The 12,280-nt window shown below is 39.1% G+C and overlaps 2 protein-coding genes across 2 annotated transcripts; one reads left to right on the top strand and one right to left on the bottom strand.

Annotated features, from left to right (window-relative positions):
* On the top strand, nt 1–4,324 carry LOC123196442 (serine/threonine protein phosphatase 2A 57 kDa regulatory subunit B' theta isoform-like). Its single transcript, XM_044610481.1, has 4 exons — nt 1–228; nt 358–465; nt 624–2,101; nt 3,517–4,324. Exons 3-4 carry the CDS (start codon nt 887–889, stop codon nt 3,874–3,876), a joined length of 1,575 nt encoding a protein of 524 aa, XP_044466416.1. The 5' UTR covers nt 1–228; nt 358–465; nt 624–886; the 3' UTR covers nt 3,877–4,324.
* A 1,116-nt stretch (nt 4,325–5,440) lies between these two features.
* Nucleotides 5,441–8,745, bottom strand: LOC123197071 (probable LRR receptor-like serine/threonine-protein kinase At3g47570). Its single transcript, XM_044611255.1, has 2 exons — nt 6,035–8,745; nt 5,441–5,938 (listed from the first exon to the last, which is right to left on the bottom strand). Exons 1-2 carry the CDS (start codon nt 8,679–8,681, stop codon nt 5,562–5,564), a joined length of 3,024 nt encoding a protein of 1,007 aa, XP_044467190.1. The 5' UTR covers nt 8,682–8,745; the 3' UTR covers nt 5,441–5,561.
* Nucleotides 8,746–12,280: the final 3,535 nt, after the last annotated feature.

Genomic DNA, 12,280 nt, shown 5'->3' with positions numbered 1-12,280 from the left:
GAAAATCTAAAAGTAGAAAAAGAAAAAGAGGAAAAAAAAAAAATCCTGAGAAAGTTGAGAATACAAAAGAAACTTAGAAAGAAAGAAAATGAAAAATCAACAAATTAGCAACAGTAAAATTGGCTGACAGCAACGAAAGATTTGATTTTTTTTTTTTGGTGTGTTGTTTCAACTGAATCTCAATTTCTCTTGTTCTGTGAGAGAGAAATGAGTAGCTCAACTGTCGTTGTAAGTGTAGATAATACTCTTTCATCATTCTGTTTAGTTTCTTTACGATTTGATTTTGCTTGTTTTGTACATGTTAGTCTAACGTTGTTCGTTTACTTATTGTGTTTCCATCATGTTGTTGTTGTGTAGGTTGAAGTATTATTGATGGAGAATGTTATGTGGAGTTTCTAGATCTTGCTACTTTTTGATCCAGCTGAATTCTTCGTCAGTCTTGGAGGAACAACTCAAGAGAGAGAGGTGAATATTCATCGTACTTTATAACTTTTATTAAGTCAAAGTCTGTTTTAGTTTTGTTTTCAAAATCAGGGAAGTTGTTTGATGCTTTTTGATTCTCAGTTGTTGTCTTTCTGTTAATTGATTACAAATTCAAGTGTTTATTTTATTTTTTTGTTCAGATTAGCGAGGGTTTTTTCGTCTGAGTTAAAGTGGAACATTTATCTAAGAAAAGATGACCATGGTGTTACGATGACGGAGGTTAGAGGCCTTTGGGTGGATTTTGAATTGTGACTTTACATTGATCGATGCATCAGGATTTTCCCAGTTAGAGTGAATTGTGCCCTTTGACTATCGTTGATGCTGTTTTGGCTTTGTTGGGGGAACAATTAGGTATTGGATTCTGAAGTGTATGAGAAATAGATACCATTTTATAGCTTGAGTTATGATCAAACAGATACTAAATAAGTTACCTCGGAAGCCATCGAAATCATCTGACAGTCGTGAAGGTGGGGGGACCTCTACCTCATCTTCAAATGTTTCAACCAATTCAAGAAACAGTGATTCTGGTAATCGATATGGCAATCAGAACAGTGCATCTCATCCGGGGTACAATTTCAACACTAATGTAGGAGTCAATCATGGTATTAAGTTTGCCCAGGTTGTAATTTCGAAGCTTAATGAGAATTCATTGGTTTCTTCTTATGAAGCTTTGCCTAGTTTTAAGGACGTTCATAATTGGGAGAAGCAGAACTTGTTTATCAAGAAACTTAACCTGTGTTGTGTTATGTTTGACTTCACTGACCCAACAAAGAATCTCAAAGAAAAGGACATCAAGCGACAAACACTAGTAGAGCTTGTGGATTATGTTTCTTCTGCGAGTGGAAAATTTCCAGAAACTGTCATGCAGGAAATGGTAAAGATGGTGTCCTTAAATTTGTTTAGAACACTCTCTTCTCCACCCCGTGAAAATAAAGTGTTAGAATCCTTTGATTTGGAAGAGGAAGAGCCCTCAATGGATCCTGCATGGCCTCATTTGCAACTAGTGTATGAATTTCTCTTGCGGTTTGTGGCATCACCAGAGACAGATGCAAAATTGGCTAAGAGGTATGTTGATCACTCTTTTGTTCTCAGATTGTTAGACCTTTTTGATTCAGAGGATCCAAGAGAGAGGGAGTATTTGAAAACAGTTTTGCACCGAATCTATGGAAAATTCATGGTCCATCGGCCCTTCATTAGGAAAGCAATCAACAATATCTTTTATCGTTTCATTTTTGAAACTGAGAAGCATAATGGGATTGCAGAATTGTTAGAAATTTTGGGAAGTATAATTAATGGGTTTGCTCTGCCATTGAAAGAGGAGCACAAGCTCTTTCTTGTTCGAGCACTGATTCCACTTCATAAACCAAAATGTGTAGCCATGTATCATCAGCAGCTCTCTTACTCCATCACACAGTTTGTGGAGAAAGACTGTAAGCTTGCTGACACTGTTATACGAGGTTTGCTAAAATATTGGCCAATTACGAACAGCACTAAAGAGGTCATGTTCTTGGGTGAACTGGAGGAAGTGTTAGAAGCAACACAACCTGCAGATTTTCAGCGCTGTATGGTTCCCTTATTCCGCCAGATTGGCCGTTGCTTGAGCAGTTCACATTTTCAGGTTAGTAGTCCATTGGTTTCACTGGTTCTGTACTTGAAAAATTTCTTTACTTTGTTTTCTATATGGTCTGTGGGAAAAAGGAAAAGAAAAAGCTTTTCTTTTTAAAACTTTGAAAAAAAAAAAAAAAAGACATTCTTGGGCTTTAGTTATATTTCTGTAACTAGAAATTCTTTGGTACGGTTTTCTTCCTTCCAGCTTCCCCACATGATAAAAGTTATTCTTCCGTTTGGTCATTGTGGTCTAATATTTGAATTTATCTTTGTACTCAACATCTAGTACTTCCTTTTGAATTGATATTTCATTATGAAGGTTGATGAAATTAATAATCACTAGTACTCAAAATCTAAAGATCTAGACTTGCACCTGTGAATCACATATACCTAAGAAGTACTAACATCATCAAGTATGGTGTATTGCAATCCTAATCCTGGATCAATATAAATCACATAAGACTGGTTGCCATTTTGTTCTGTATGTTTTAGGACTATATTCTGAACTTCAACTCCAAAGAAGGCTAAGCTGGAGTCTGCCAAATGAAGTTGATATTGAACTTTGGCATTCAAAAGATAATGTCATAAGACAATATCCTTACAGAATTGTTCCTAACTTTTTTATCGCTGGCTTTAGAAAGTGAACAGGCATACAGACAAGCGAGTTAGTTGGTAAATTTTTATCAATATGAAATTTACTAGTATTCAATGGTGACCAGATGATCATTCCCAAAAAAAAAAAAAAACACAAAAAAGAATAGTGCAAAGCTATAAGTAGCCTTAATATAATAAAATAGACATTCTGATTTTAGTGATTAGTATTAAAAGCTAGAATGGAGACTGCTTATGGTTGTGAAGAGCACAACCTTGAAAGATTAGCAGGCCGGCATAGTTATGGCTGGGAACAAAATGGTTTGTAATTTCTGTCTAAAGCCGCTTGGTACACATTCCATCAACATAATCTTAAGTGGCTTCAATTTATGTATTCTGATGATTACTGTTCAGATTTTGGGTGATAGATTGCATATTTTTGTGTCCAGAATTCAAGGATATGAATCCTCTCGTTGAAACTGGTGCTACCTCTATTTGGTCTTGTTTGGAAGCGATGGAAAGCATCAAATCTTCGCAATCATATATTTGGCTGTAATTTCTGGTTTCATGAAATTTGAGGAGCCTTTCTCCTGTTTTAGTTGTCTTATGGCCATCTGGATGTTGGACTATTTACCATAAGCCCTCTATTAGGAACTCTGTGGACATGGGTTCACCCAGTCAAGATGTTATTTCTGTCAACTTTGGAACATGTGCATTCATCTGCTTACTGTCAATTAGTTCCCTGAACCAAGTTTGAAATTTTTTTATATAATCGACCAGCTTGGTTAAAAATTTTGTGAACTTTTCAATGAGTGGCCTAATTTTCTTTTTCAGGTGGCTGAGCGAGCTTTGTTCTTATGGAACAATGATCACATCGAGAACCTGATCAAACAGAATCGCAAAATTATACTGCCAATAATCTTCCCTGCCTTGCAGAAAAATACAACAAAGCACTGGAATCAGGCCGTGCAGAGCTTGACAATTAATGTGCACAAAATCTTCTCTGATGTTGACCCAGAGCTCTTTGAGGAGTGCTTGCTCAAATTCCAGGAAGATGAAGCACAAGAGGAAGAGATGAAATCGAAACGTGAAACTACGTGGAAACGCATGGAAGAAATTGCTGCAAGGAAAGCTTCAAGTAATGAGCCAGTGCTCATCTCCCCAAAAATAGCTACACGACCACGATCTGGCTAAGCAGTTAATGATTTGATTGGCAATTTCTGGAATTTTTGGCTTTGCAATTGTTTTGCAGACCATAGATGGATATGGTGATTACTGGAAGTGGAAGGCCCCAACATCCCTCACTTTTGGTTGAACTGGCACCTTCTGCAGGTTAAAAGCTACTAGCTAGCCCCATTTTGGTCTATTATCCATAGAATGTATACTGTGGATTGGGGGAGCATAACAGTTGGGGTGCTGCTAAACCTGGATGTCATTGCTTGATTTTCTGAAAGGTGGCAAGAAAGTAAGAAATCCACATATTTCTGTTTTCTTATTTTTTGAATTTGTATTACTGCAAGCATACTCCAATTTCTAGTTATTTATATGTATCGAAAACTATGCTGCCTATGCTGATGGAAATTTGTTGCTCAATGTAAATTTGGTGAAAAAATTGATTGAAGAACTTTCACTTTCAGATTAACCTGGTAAAGAGTATTTACAGAAGTTGCTTATACACTGAACCAGATAGTTGGCTTCTCTGCCTTTATTTATTGTGTCAAACACTACCCACAAGGTATCATATGAAATTCTGCAATCGAGTAGAGTTGCAGAACACTACTCAAGAACACAGGAAAATATAGCAAGCAAAGGATAAGACGCAATGTGACTTTGCTGGAAGATGTTAGCTGTATTCCGAGAAGGTTGCTTGTCCCAAATGGCTGTACCAAGGGCCTTTGCATAGGCACAAAAAGAACCCAAATTAAATTATGCAATGATGAGATAAGGTTAATAATTCATGAAACAAGTAGCAGTCACAACCCTAGGCTCCCTTGGCTTGGCTTGCTGGAATATTGTAGAATTACGCTGGAACTTTGGTTGCTGGATCCCTTGACCTGCACTCCTTTGTTTGGTTGCTGGAACAAATGGTTGGACACGCTACATTGCTGTTGCACTCTTGTTGGAACTTGTTGCGTGCCTGTGGGTTGCATTGTGAGAACCCTTTGTCGGCCTGCCTATTTCACAATTCCCGCATCGCGGCACTATGAGTCTGACCTCAATTTTTCCTTTGGTCCACCTGCTTTTCCTCGTTCTCGACTCTCCTAGTCTGAGTAACTACTTTGCCCTAGTGCCCTGCTGCAGTGCTCCCCCGGGCTTCCTGTCCTTGTATGTTGCTTATGGTGTTTTCCCTTAGATAGCCCCGATGCTCCCTGCGTTGCCTTGGAAGGTTGGATGCACCCCCATGACACATCCAACTTCTCCTCTTTTGTAGCCCCCACGACTATCAAGCCTACTTGCGGTGTGTCTCCACAGAGTGTCATGGCAGAAATAGACTACAACTAAAGCTCCCTATTCAATATAAGACTATTTAATATTTTATTATTTATTCTCATCTAATAAAAAACGAACTCATTTTGGTTGGATGGGTTAATTTCTTCATTTTGATGAATTGTAAAACAAGAAAGACTTTCCTTATTGATTTCATCAATTATTTTGATGATTATAATATTACGGTTGGTACCAGTATCCATATCAACCCAGGATTGAAGATCAATCTTATTTATATGCTATTATAATATAACAGCATTACAGTTGAGCAGAAAACAAAGCGAGAAATGGCCACACAAGTTTTAAGGTAAACACAACTGAAAAAAGCCAATCTGCATAGATTATATAAAGAGACGTCTTCAAGACTTCAACTTCATTGTTCCCTTGGTTTCTCATTTCTGAATTGGCACCTGCTTAAGAAAGCTGCTTCTAGCAGTTGTCAAACTGCGCAGAGCTTCTCTGATGCTGAGGCGACTGTCAGGTGACTCTTTGGTGCAGGAAAGTCCCACTCCAAAAATTGTTATCAAACAATCATTTTGTGTTTCTGGGTTTATGCTTTGGCCTTGAGTTTGAAGTTGCAGATTGTTCAGCTCAGCGTCTAAAACCAGCACCACGTTTTCGGGAAAATTTAATTCAACCCATTTAACTAGATTGAGCTCTCCTTTAAAGCTCTCCTGTATTGGACTCATTCCTGTGAAGAGTTCCAGTAACATCACTCCGAAGCTGTATACATCTCCAGCAGTTGATGGCTTCTCACCTAGACCGTATTCTGCATCATGAAAGAAAGGAATAATTGTGCTTTTCCAAGAAAATTTGGAAAAATCGTTTATATGAACATGAAGCAAAGAGTTAATATGGCACTAACCTGGAGGTATGTAACCGATGGTGCCCTTTACAGCAATTGTAGAGCTGACTGAAGATCTTGTCTCATGCACCAACCGAGCTAGGCCGAAATCCCCTACTTTGGCTGTCATTTCTTCATCCAAAAGAATGTTTTGGGGTTTCAAATCACAGTGTACAACTGGAATTTCACAGTCATGGTGAAGGTAGTCTAGCGCACTAGCAACATCGATGGAAATATTCAATCTCTGGAGAAAAGAAAGTCCCTTGCCATTTTCGTTCTTTCTCTGGCCCTGAATCCAGTCGGCTAAGCTTCCATTACTGAGGAACTCATAAACTAGAGCCAGAAATTCCATGTTTCTGAAGTCCAAGCTTGAGCATGAAGTAATCAGTTTAACAAGATTACGGTGCCTCACATTTTTCAAAGCCTGGCATTCAGCAAGAAAGCTCTTCGAGGATCCAGTCCTTTCCACATCAAGAACCTTGACGGCAACTTGAATTCCTTCTGGAAGACATCCTTTGTATACTGACCCGAAGCTCCCACTCCCAATCAAATTTTGCTGGTTAAAATTCCCCGTTGCTTGACGGAGCTCACTATATGTAACCATTTGAGGCTTTCCATTTGATGATTCAGAACCTCCTTTGGCCTTTGTTTTTCTTCTCCTCACTATGATCACCAAGGCAATAAAAAAACACACTGCTATTGTTGGCAAGAGGGCGATGATGATAATGTGAAATTTGTTAAGTCTTCCATTTCTCTGAGAGTTCTCACATCCCAGATGCCAGCAGAGTTTTTGGTTTCCTTCTAAATGGACATTAGAGATATTTTTAAAAATCCCATTGCTGGGAATTTTTCCTTCCAGATTATTGAATGATAAGTTCAAGGACCGAAGGGCTTCAAGTTTCTCAAGGTCAGAAGGAATGGAGCCAGAAAGTTGGTTTGAGGAGAGGTCTAGAACTTCCAGGCCCTTCACTTCTCCTAGAGTATTTGGGATAGGGCCTGAGAATTTATTGTTGGCCATCAATAGTTCCCCCAAGCTTTCACAGCTTTTGAATGAACTGGGTATATTGCCAGACAGGCGGTTGTCAGAGAGGTCAATGGTAACAACATTTTCTAGGACCCCAACTTCTTGAGGCAGTGGTCCATCCAGGATGTTCCGGGACAAATTTAAGATGGTGCTCAAACTGGGAAGATTTAGAATCTCTTTTGGTATGCTTCCATTGAGCCTGTTGTTGGATAAGTCCAGCGAAAGTAGACTCTGAAGATTCTCAAAACTAGTTGGTATTCCACCCACCAATTCATTTCTTGATAAATCAATCTGGTTTAGCTTTCTGAGATTACCAAGCGAATTTGGGATACTTCCAGAGATTTGATTTCCAGCCAAACCCAGATATTGTAGTTCCTCCAGTTGGCCTATTACATCCGGGATTCCACCAGAAATTGAATTGTTGTTCAAATTTAGCAATGTCAAGCTCCTGAGATGACCAATTGAGGTAGTTATTTTACCATAAATGCGATTACCTCCCATGTACAATTTTGAGAGCACCTTGGAAAGATTGCCAATGGATTCAGGAATCACACCTTCAAGCAAATTGCCGTCAATGGCAAGGAAGTTGAGACGAGTAATGTTTGCTAAAGAAGTGATGAATGCAAGGCCGTTATCTCCAGAGCTAACAATCCTGTTGAACCCAATATTGTACATCTTCAGAAATGGAAGATTTCCCAGGCCTGGTGGCACTGTTCCCTCAAGAAGGTTGTGTGCCATGCGGATAACTTGTATGTTAGTGAGGTTGTGCAAAGACCCTGGAATTCTTCCGGTGAAATTGTTGATGCAATAATTGAAGATTAGAAGATTTGGGAGTTTATTCCCAATATCAAATGGAATTTCACCGTGAAGTCGGTTTGAAGCTACAGCCACATCAACTAGAGACGTCATGTTGTATATGGAAGAAGGAATAGTGCCAATGAGATTATTTATGGTGACATCAAGAACTTTCAGGTTTCCAAGACGGCCTAAATCACTGGGTATCCTTCCACCGAGGCTGTTGGTGCCCAAGTTTAAGTTGGTAAGTGAAGAAAGATTTGATAGGGACGGTGAGATATTACCGGAAAGACTATTTCGCCCCAAGTTCAGAACCTGAAGCTTGGTTAGATGGGTGAGTTCTTCAGGAATTATTCCTGTAATCTTATTTGACATCAAGTCAAGGACCTGGAGCATAGTCAACTTGCTTATATTGAGCGGTATCCCTCCTTCCAAGCTGTTGGAGCTCAAGTTCAAGACTCTTAAACGAAAGAGTTTACCTATTTCGGCTGGAAGAGTTCCTCTAAGTTTGTTGTTTTGGAGCTCAAGGGAACCAAGAAAGGAAAGATTGGTAATATGAGGGCTGATGGTTCCTTCGAGTCCGAATCCAGATAGATTGAGAGCAATGACTCTGTGGCCAAATTCATTGCAGGTAACTCCAGTCCAGTTGCAAGGAGAGATATTACTATTCCAGGAAGATAAGAGTTTTGAAGGCTCCAGGTTCATTAATTGAGACTTGAATGAAAGCAAGGCCTCTTTGTCTGTATTGAGGCTTGGGGAAGCTGACGCCATTGGAAGTAAAAGACATTTGAAGCCTAGAACGGTAACCAAACAGACATTAAGAAGGAAAAACAAGGAAGACGAAGACATGGAAGTTTGAGCTAAATTACTTGGAGGAGTATGTTGCGTTTGAACACGTAAGTAAGAGTATTTATAACAGTCCATTCCAGAGAGAGGCCTAGCCAAACCTTACAAGGTCAGTAATAGTTCTGTATGGAAGTCAATTTTAAGCTCGTACGTTTGCAAGCCAATTTTCTAAAACCCAACGACCATTCAGGTATCTAAGTCTATGAAGTTGAAGGGAGGGGAAAGTATCACCACATATTGTAAGGTAAACGCCAGCTACAAGCAAGTGCTAGCTAGCTGAAACAGTTGACAATTAGCTCTGTATGGAAGTCAATTTTAAGCTCGTACGTTTGCAAGCCAATTTTCTAAAACCCAACGACCATTCAGGTATCTAAGTCTATGAAGTTGAAGGGAGGGGAAAGTATCACCACATATTGTAAGGTAAACGCCAGCTACAAGCAAGTGCTAGCTAGCTGAAACAGTTGACAATTAATCTTGGATCAATTCAGTGACAGTAATTTATTGACTAATACTCAGAACACTAATTATAACGCATTAAATCCCATGTGTGGTTGATCCTACTTGATCTTGGTCCGTTACTCTCTCTATTTATATAATATAAACCAAAGTTTTCGGAATTGGATCGGACATCAACCCGGTGGAGGGGGCAGTAAGGAGCATTAAGAAGGGGCTAGAGTGATTACCTGTAAAAAAAAAGCAAACACTATCGGTACAAGGGAAGCGGAAGCACGAAGAGCTACCATATTATCCTTTATATGGGTGATTCCTTTCGTTTCTTTTCCTATTCGCTTAGACATGAAATAAAACCCAGGTTGCTTGGCATGCTCTTTTAATGCATAAATGTAGTCTAACTCTTTAGCTATGAGGTTGCTTATCTCGTGGACCTGATAATAAGCATACATGTCCAGGATGCATCAGTATGCATTGAGGACACCTAAAATGGAGCAACCTCAAAATAACAGAGTATCTTCTTCGCAAATTAGTGCAAAAGGAAGGCTACTCCGAGGTCACCTCCAAAAAATGGTGTCCATCATTTCGAAGGATTATGAGCCGTGTAGTCCCTTAGCTCATTCAGATCAGCAGACAGCCCATATCAACCATTGATCTACTCTAGCTTAGACATCATGTTTGAAGACTGCTCTCCTATATCTTTTATGTCCTAAGATTTTGTCTCATCATATTGGAAACTAAAAGAAAAGAGTCTCATATCTAATAAAAGTGAGTAATATATAAGTACAGTGAATTAAACCTTAACACAAACAAATTATTTTTGTATAATATGAATTTCGATCTTTACACTTATATGCTCAATATATTTCGACATGGTATTAGAGCGCAAGCTATGTTAGCAAACTAGAATATTGAAGTTGTAGTTCATTTACTGTTTTTGGTTAAGCATTTTGTTATTTGATTATGTCACTTTAGTTGGAGTAAGTAATATGTGTGGCTTACCTTAAACTAAGGAACTTTTGCATATAAAGTATGGTCATAGGTATGGCTTTTTTGTACTTATCTTCTTGTATAAGTATCCTTAATTAATGAAGAAAAATGACTTCCGAAAATTTATCTTTCAGCTCTCTTTCTTTCATCTTTAAGCTAAAAACTTGCTCCTTTGTAGGGCTGGATTCGAGCCGAGCCAAGCTCGGGCTCGGCTCGGCTTTTTAAGGGTCGGCTTGAGTTCGGCTCGGCTCGAGTTCGGTTCGTTTTCAGCTCGGCTCGGTAACGGCTCGGCTCGACTCGTTTTTTATATTAAAACGATACCGTTTTGTATATATATATGAATCAAAACGACGCCGTTTTGTATAAAAAAATATACCGAGCCAACCCGAGCCAGCTCGGGCTCGGCTCGAGCTCGATCGAGCCGAGCTGAGCCCGGCTCGTTTCGGGCTCTAACCGAGCTGAGCCGAGCTCGAGCTCGAGCTCGAGCTCGAGCTGGCTCGGCTCGAATCCAGCCCTACTCCCCTGTTTTTCTAAAGCTTGCTGTAACTTTGCTGCCCAGTTTTTTGGAAAATTGCTGAAATCTTGCATATTAAAAATTCAATAAGGTATGTTTTCAGTCTGCTTTAAATTGAACATGGTATCAGAGCATTGAGATCTTAAGGGGTGTATGAACTTGTCCGAAAAAAAAAAATCAGTCTTAAAAAAAACAATTTACTCAGTTATTGCTCCATGGCATCCTTGTCTTCTTCTATGTCACCACCAATATACAATGGTGAGAACTATCACATATGGGCAGTAAAAATGAAAGCATTCTTGAGGGGTTTAGGATTGTGGCAGTATGTTGAGGAGGAGAAACAACCCTCTCCTTTGGGGCCAAATCCAACTTTGAACCAAATCAGAATGCATGAAGAAGAGATGACCAAGAGTCTTAGAACCTTGTCTATGATCCATCAAGCAGTAACTGATGCTGTTTTCACAAAAATTGTCTCATGTGAAACAGCCAAAGAAGCTTGGGACAGGTTGAAGGAAGACTCCTTAGGAAATGAGAGGTCAAGACAAATGAATGTCTTGAACCTAAAGAGAGAGTTTGAAGTGCTGAAGATGAAAGAAGCTGAAACAGTTAAAGAATATGCAGATCGAGTGCTCAAAGTGGTGAATCAAATCAGGCTAATGGGAGAGACCCTTTCTGATCAAAGGGTTGTGGAAAAAATACTTGTCACTGTTCCAGAGAGATATGAAGCTAAGATCTCTTCACTGGAAGACTCCAAAGACTTCTCTAAACTCACCTTATCTGAGGTGTTGAATGCCTTGAAAGCTCAAGACCAAAGAAGGGCATTAAAACAGGAAGATTCAACTGAGCAAGCCTTGAGTATGAGAGTTCAAGATAAAAACTGGACTGATTATGGCAACAAGAAACAATCCTTTGGCAGAAGAGATGAAAAAAGAGATAAGAACAAGTCACAAATTGACAAGAAAGGAAAGCTTACTTTGTGTCCTTACTGTAAAAGAAAAGGTCATTCTCCAAACAATTGCTGGTTTAGGCCAAATGTAAGATGCAGACTGTGTAATCAGCAAGGACACATTGATAAAGTGTGTAGAAACAAGCCATCAAGCCAAGGTCAGAATACTTAGCAAGCTCAAATTGCTGAAAATCAAGAAGTCTCAAATGAAAGTTTGTTTGTGGCTTCATGTCATGTTTTACAGAAGAATCAAGTACCTACAGCCTGGTTGATTGACAGTGGCTGTTCAAGCCATATGACACATGATGCTTCACTTTTCACCAATCTTGATTCTGCTTTCTGCTCCAAAGTCAGAATAGGAAATGGAGATTTGCTGGAGGTCAAAGGCAAAGGATTAGTCCTAGTTAAGACACCAAAAGGTACCAAACTCATACATGATGTACTTTATGTTCCAAATATAAGTCATAATTTGCTGAGTGTTGGTCAAATGATGCAAAATGGATATTCTCTCAACTTTGAGAATAATACATGCTTTATTTTTGATAAGAATGGTCTTGAAGTCATGTCAGTGGATATGAAAGACAATAATTTTGCTATCAAATGGCCACTTCCAGAAGCTAATTCAGCAAACACAGTTGTTGATGAATCAAAATTATGGCATAGTAGACGAGGACACTTCAATTTTTCTGCTTTAAAAAGTAT

The sequence above is a fragment of the Mangifera indica genome, chromosome 14, assembly GCF_011075055.1.
Source record: "Mangifera indica cultivar Alphonso chromosome 14, CATAS_Mindica_2.1, whole genome shotgun sequence".
Taxonomy (NCBI): domain Eukaryota; kingdom Viridiplantae; phylum Streptophyta; class Magnoliopsida; order Sapindales; family Anacardiaceae; genus Mangifera; species Mangifera indica.
The sequence above is the reverse complement of the archived record's forward strand: the minus strand, read 5'-3'. Positions and strand labels throughout refer to the sequence as shown.

Bases quoted from the DNA above. Each gene is read 5' to 3' on its own strand.
- LOC123196442 (XM_044610481.1), top strand. From the start codon at position 887: ATGATCAAACAGATACTAAATAAGTTACCTCGGAAGCCATCGAAATCA. The intron at 2,102-3,516 runs GTTAGTAGTCCA...TTTCTTTTTCAG, and splicing joins TGAGCAGTTCACATTTTCAG to GTGGCTGAGCGAGCTTTGTT.
- LOC123197071 (XM_044611255.1), bottom strand. From the start codon at position 8,681: ATGTCTTCGTCTTCCTTGTTTTTCCTTCTTAATGTCTGTTTGGTTACC. The intron at 5,939-6,034 runs GTTAGTGCCATA...TTCATGATGCAG, and splicing joins CATCGGTTACATACCTCCAG to AATACGGTCTAGGTGAGAAG.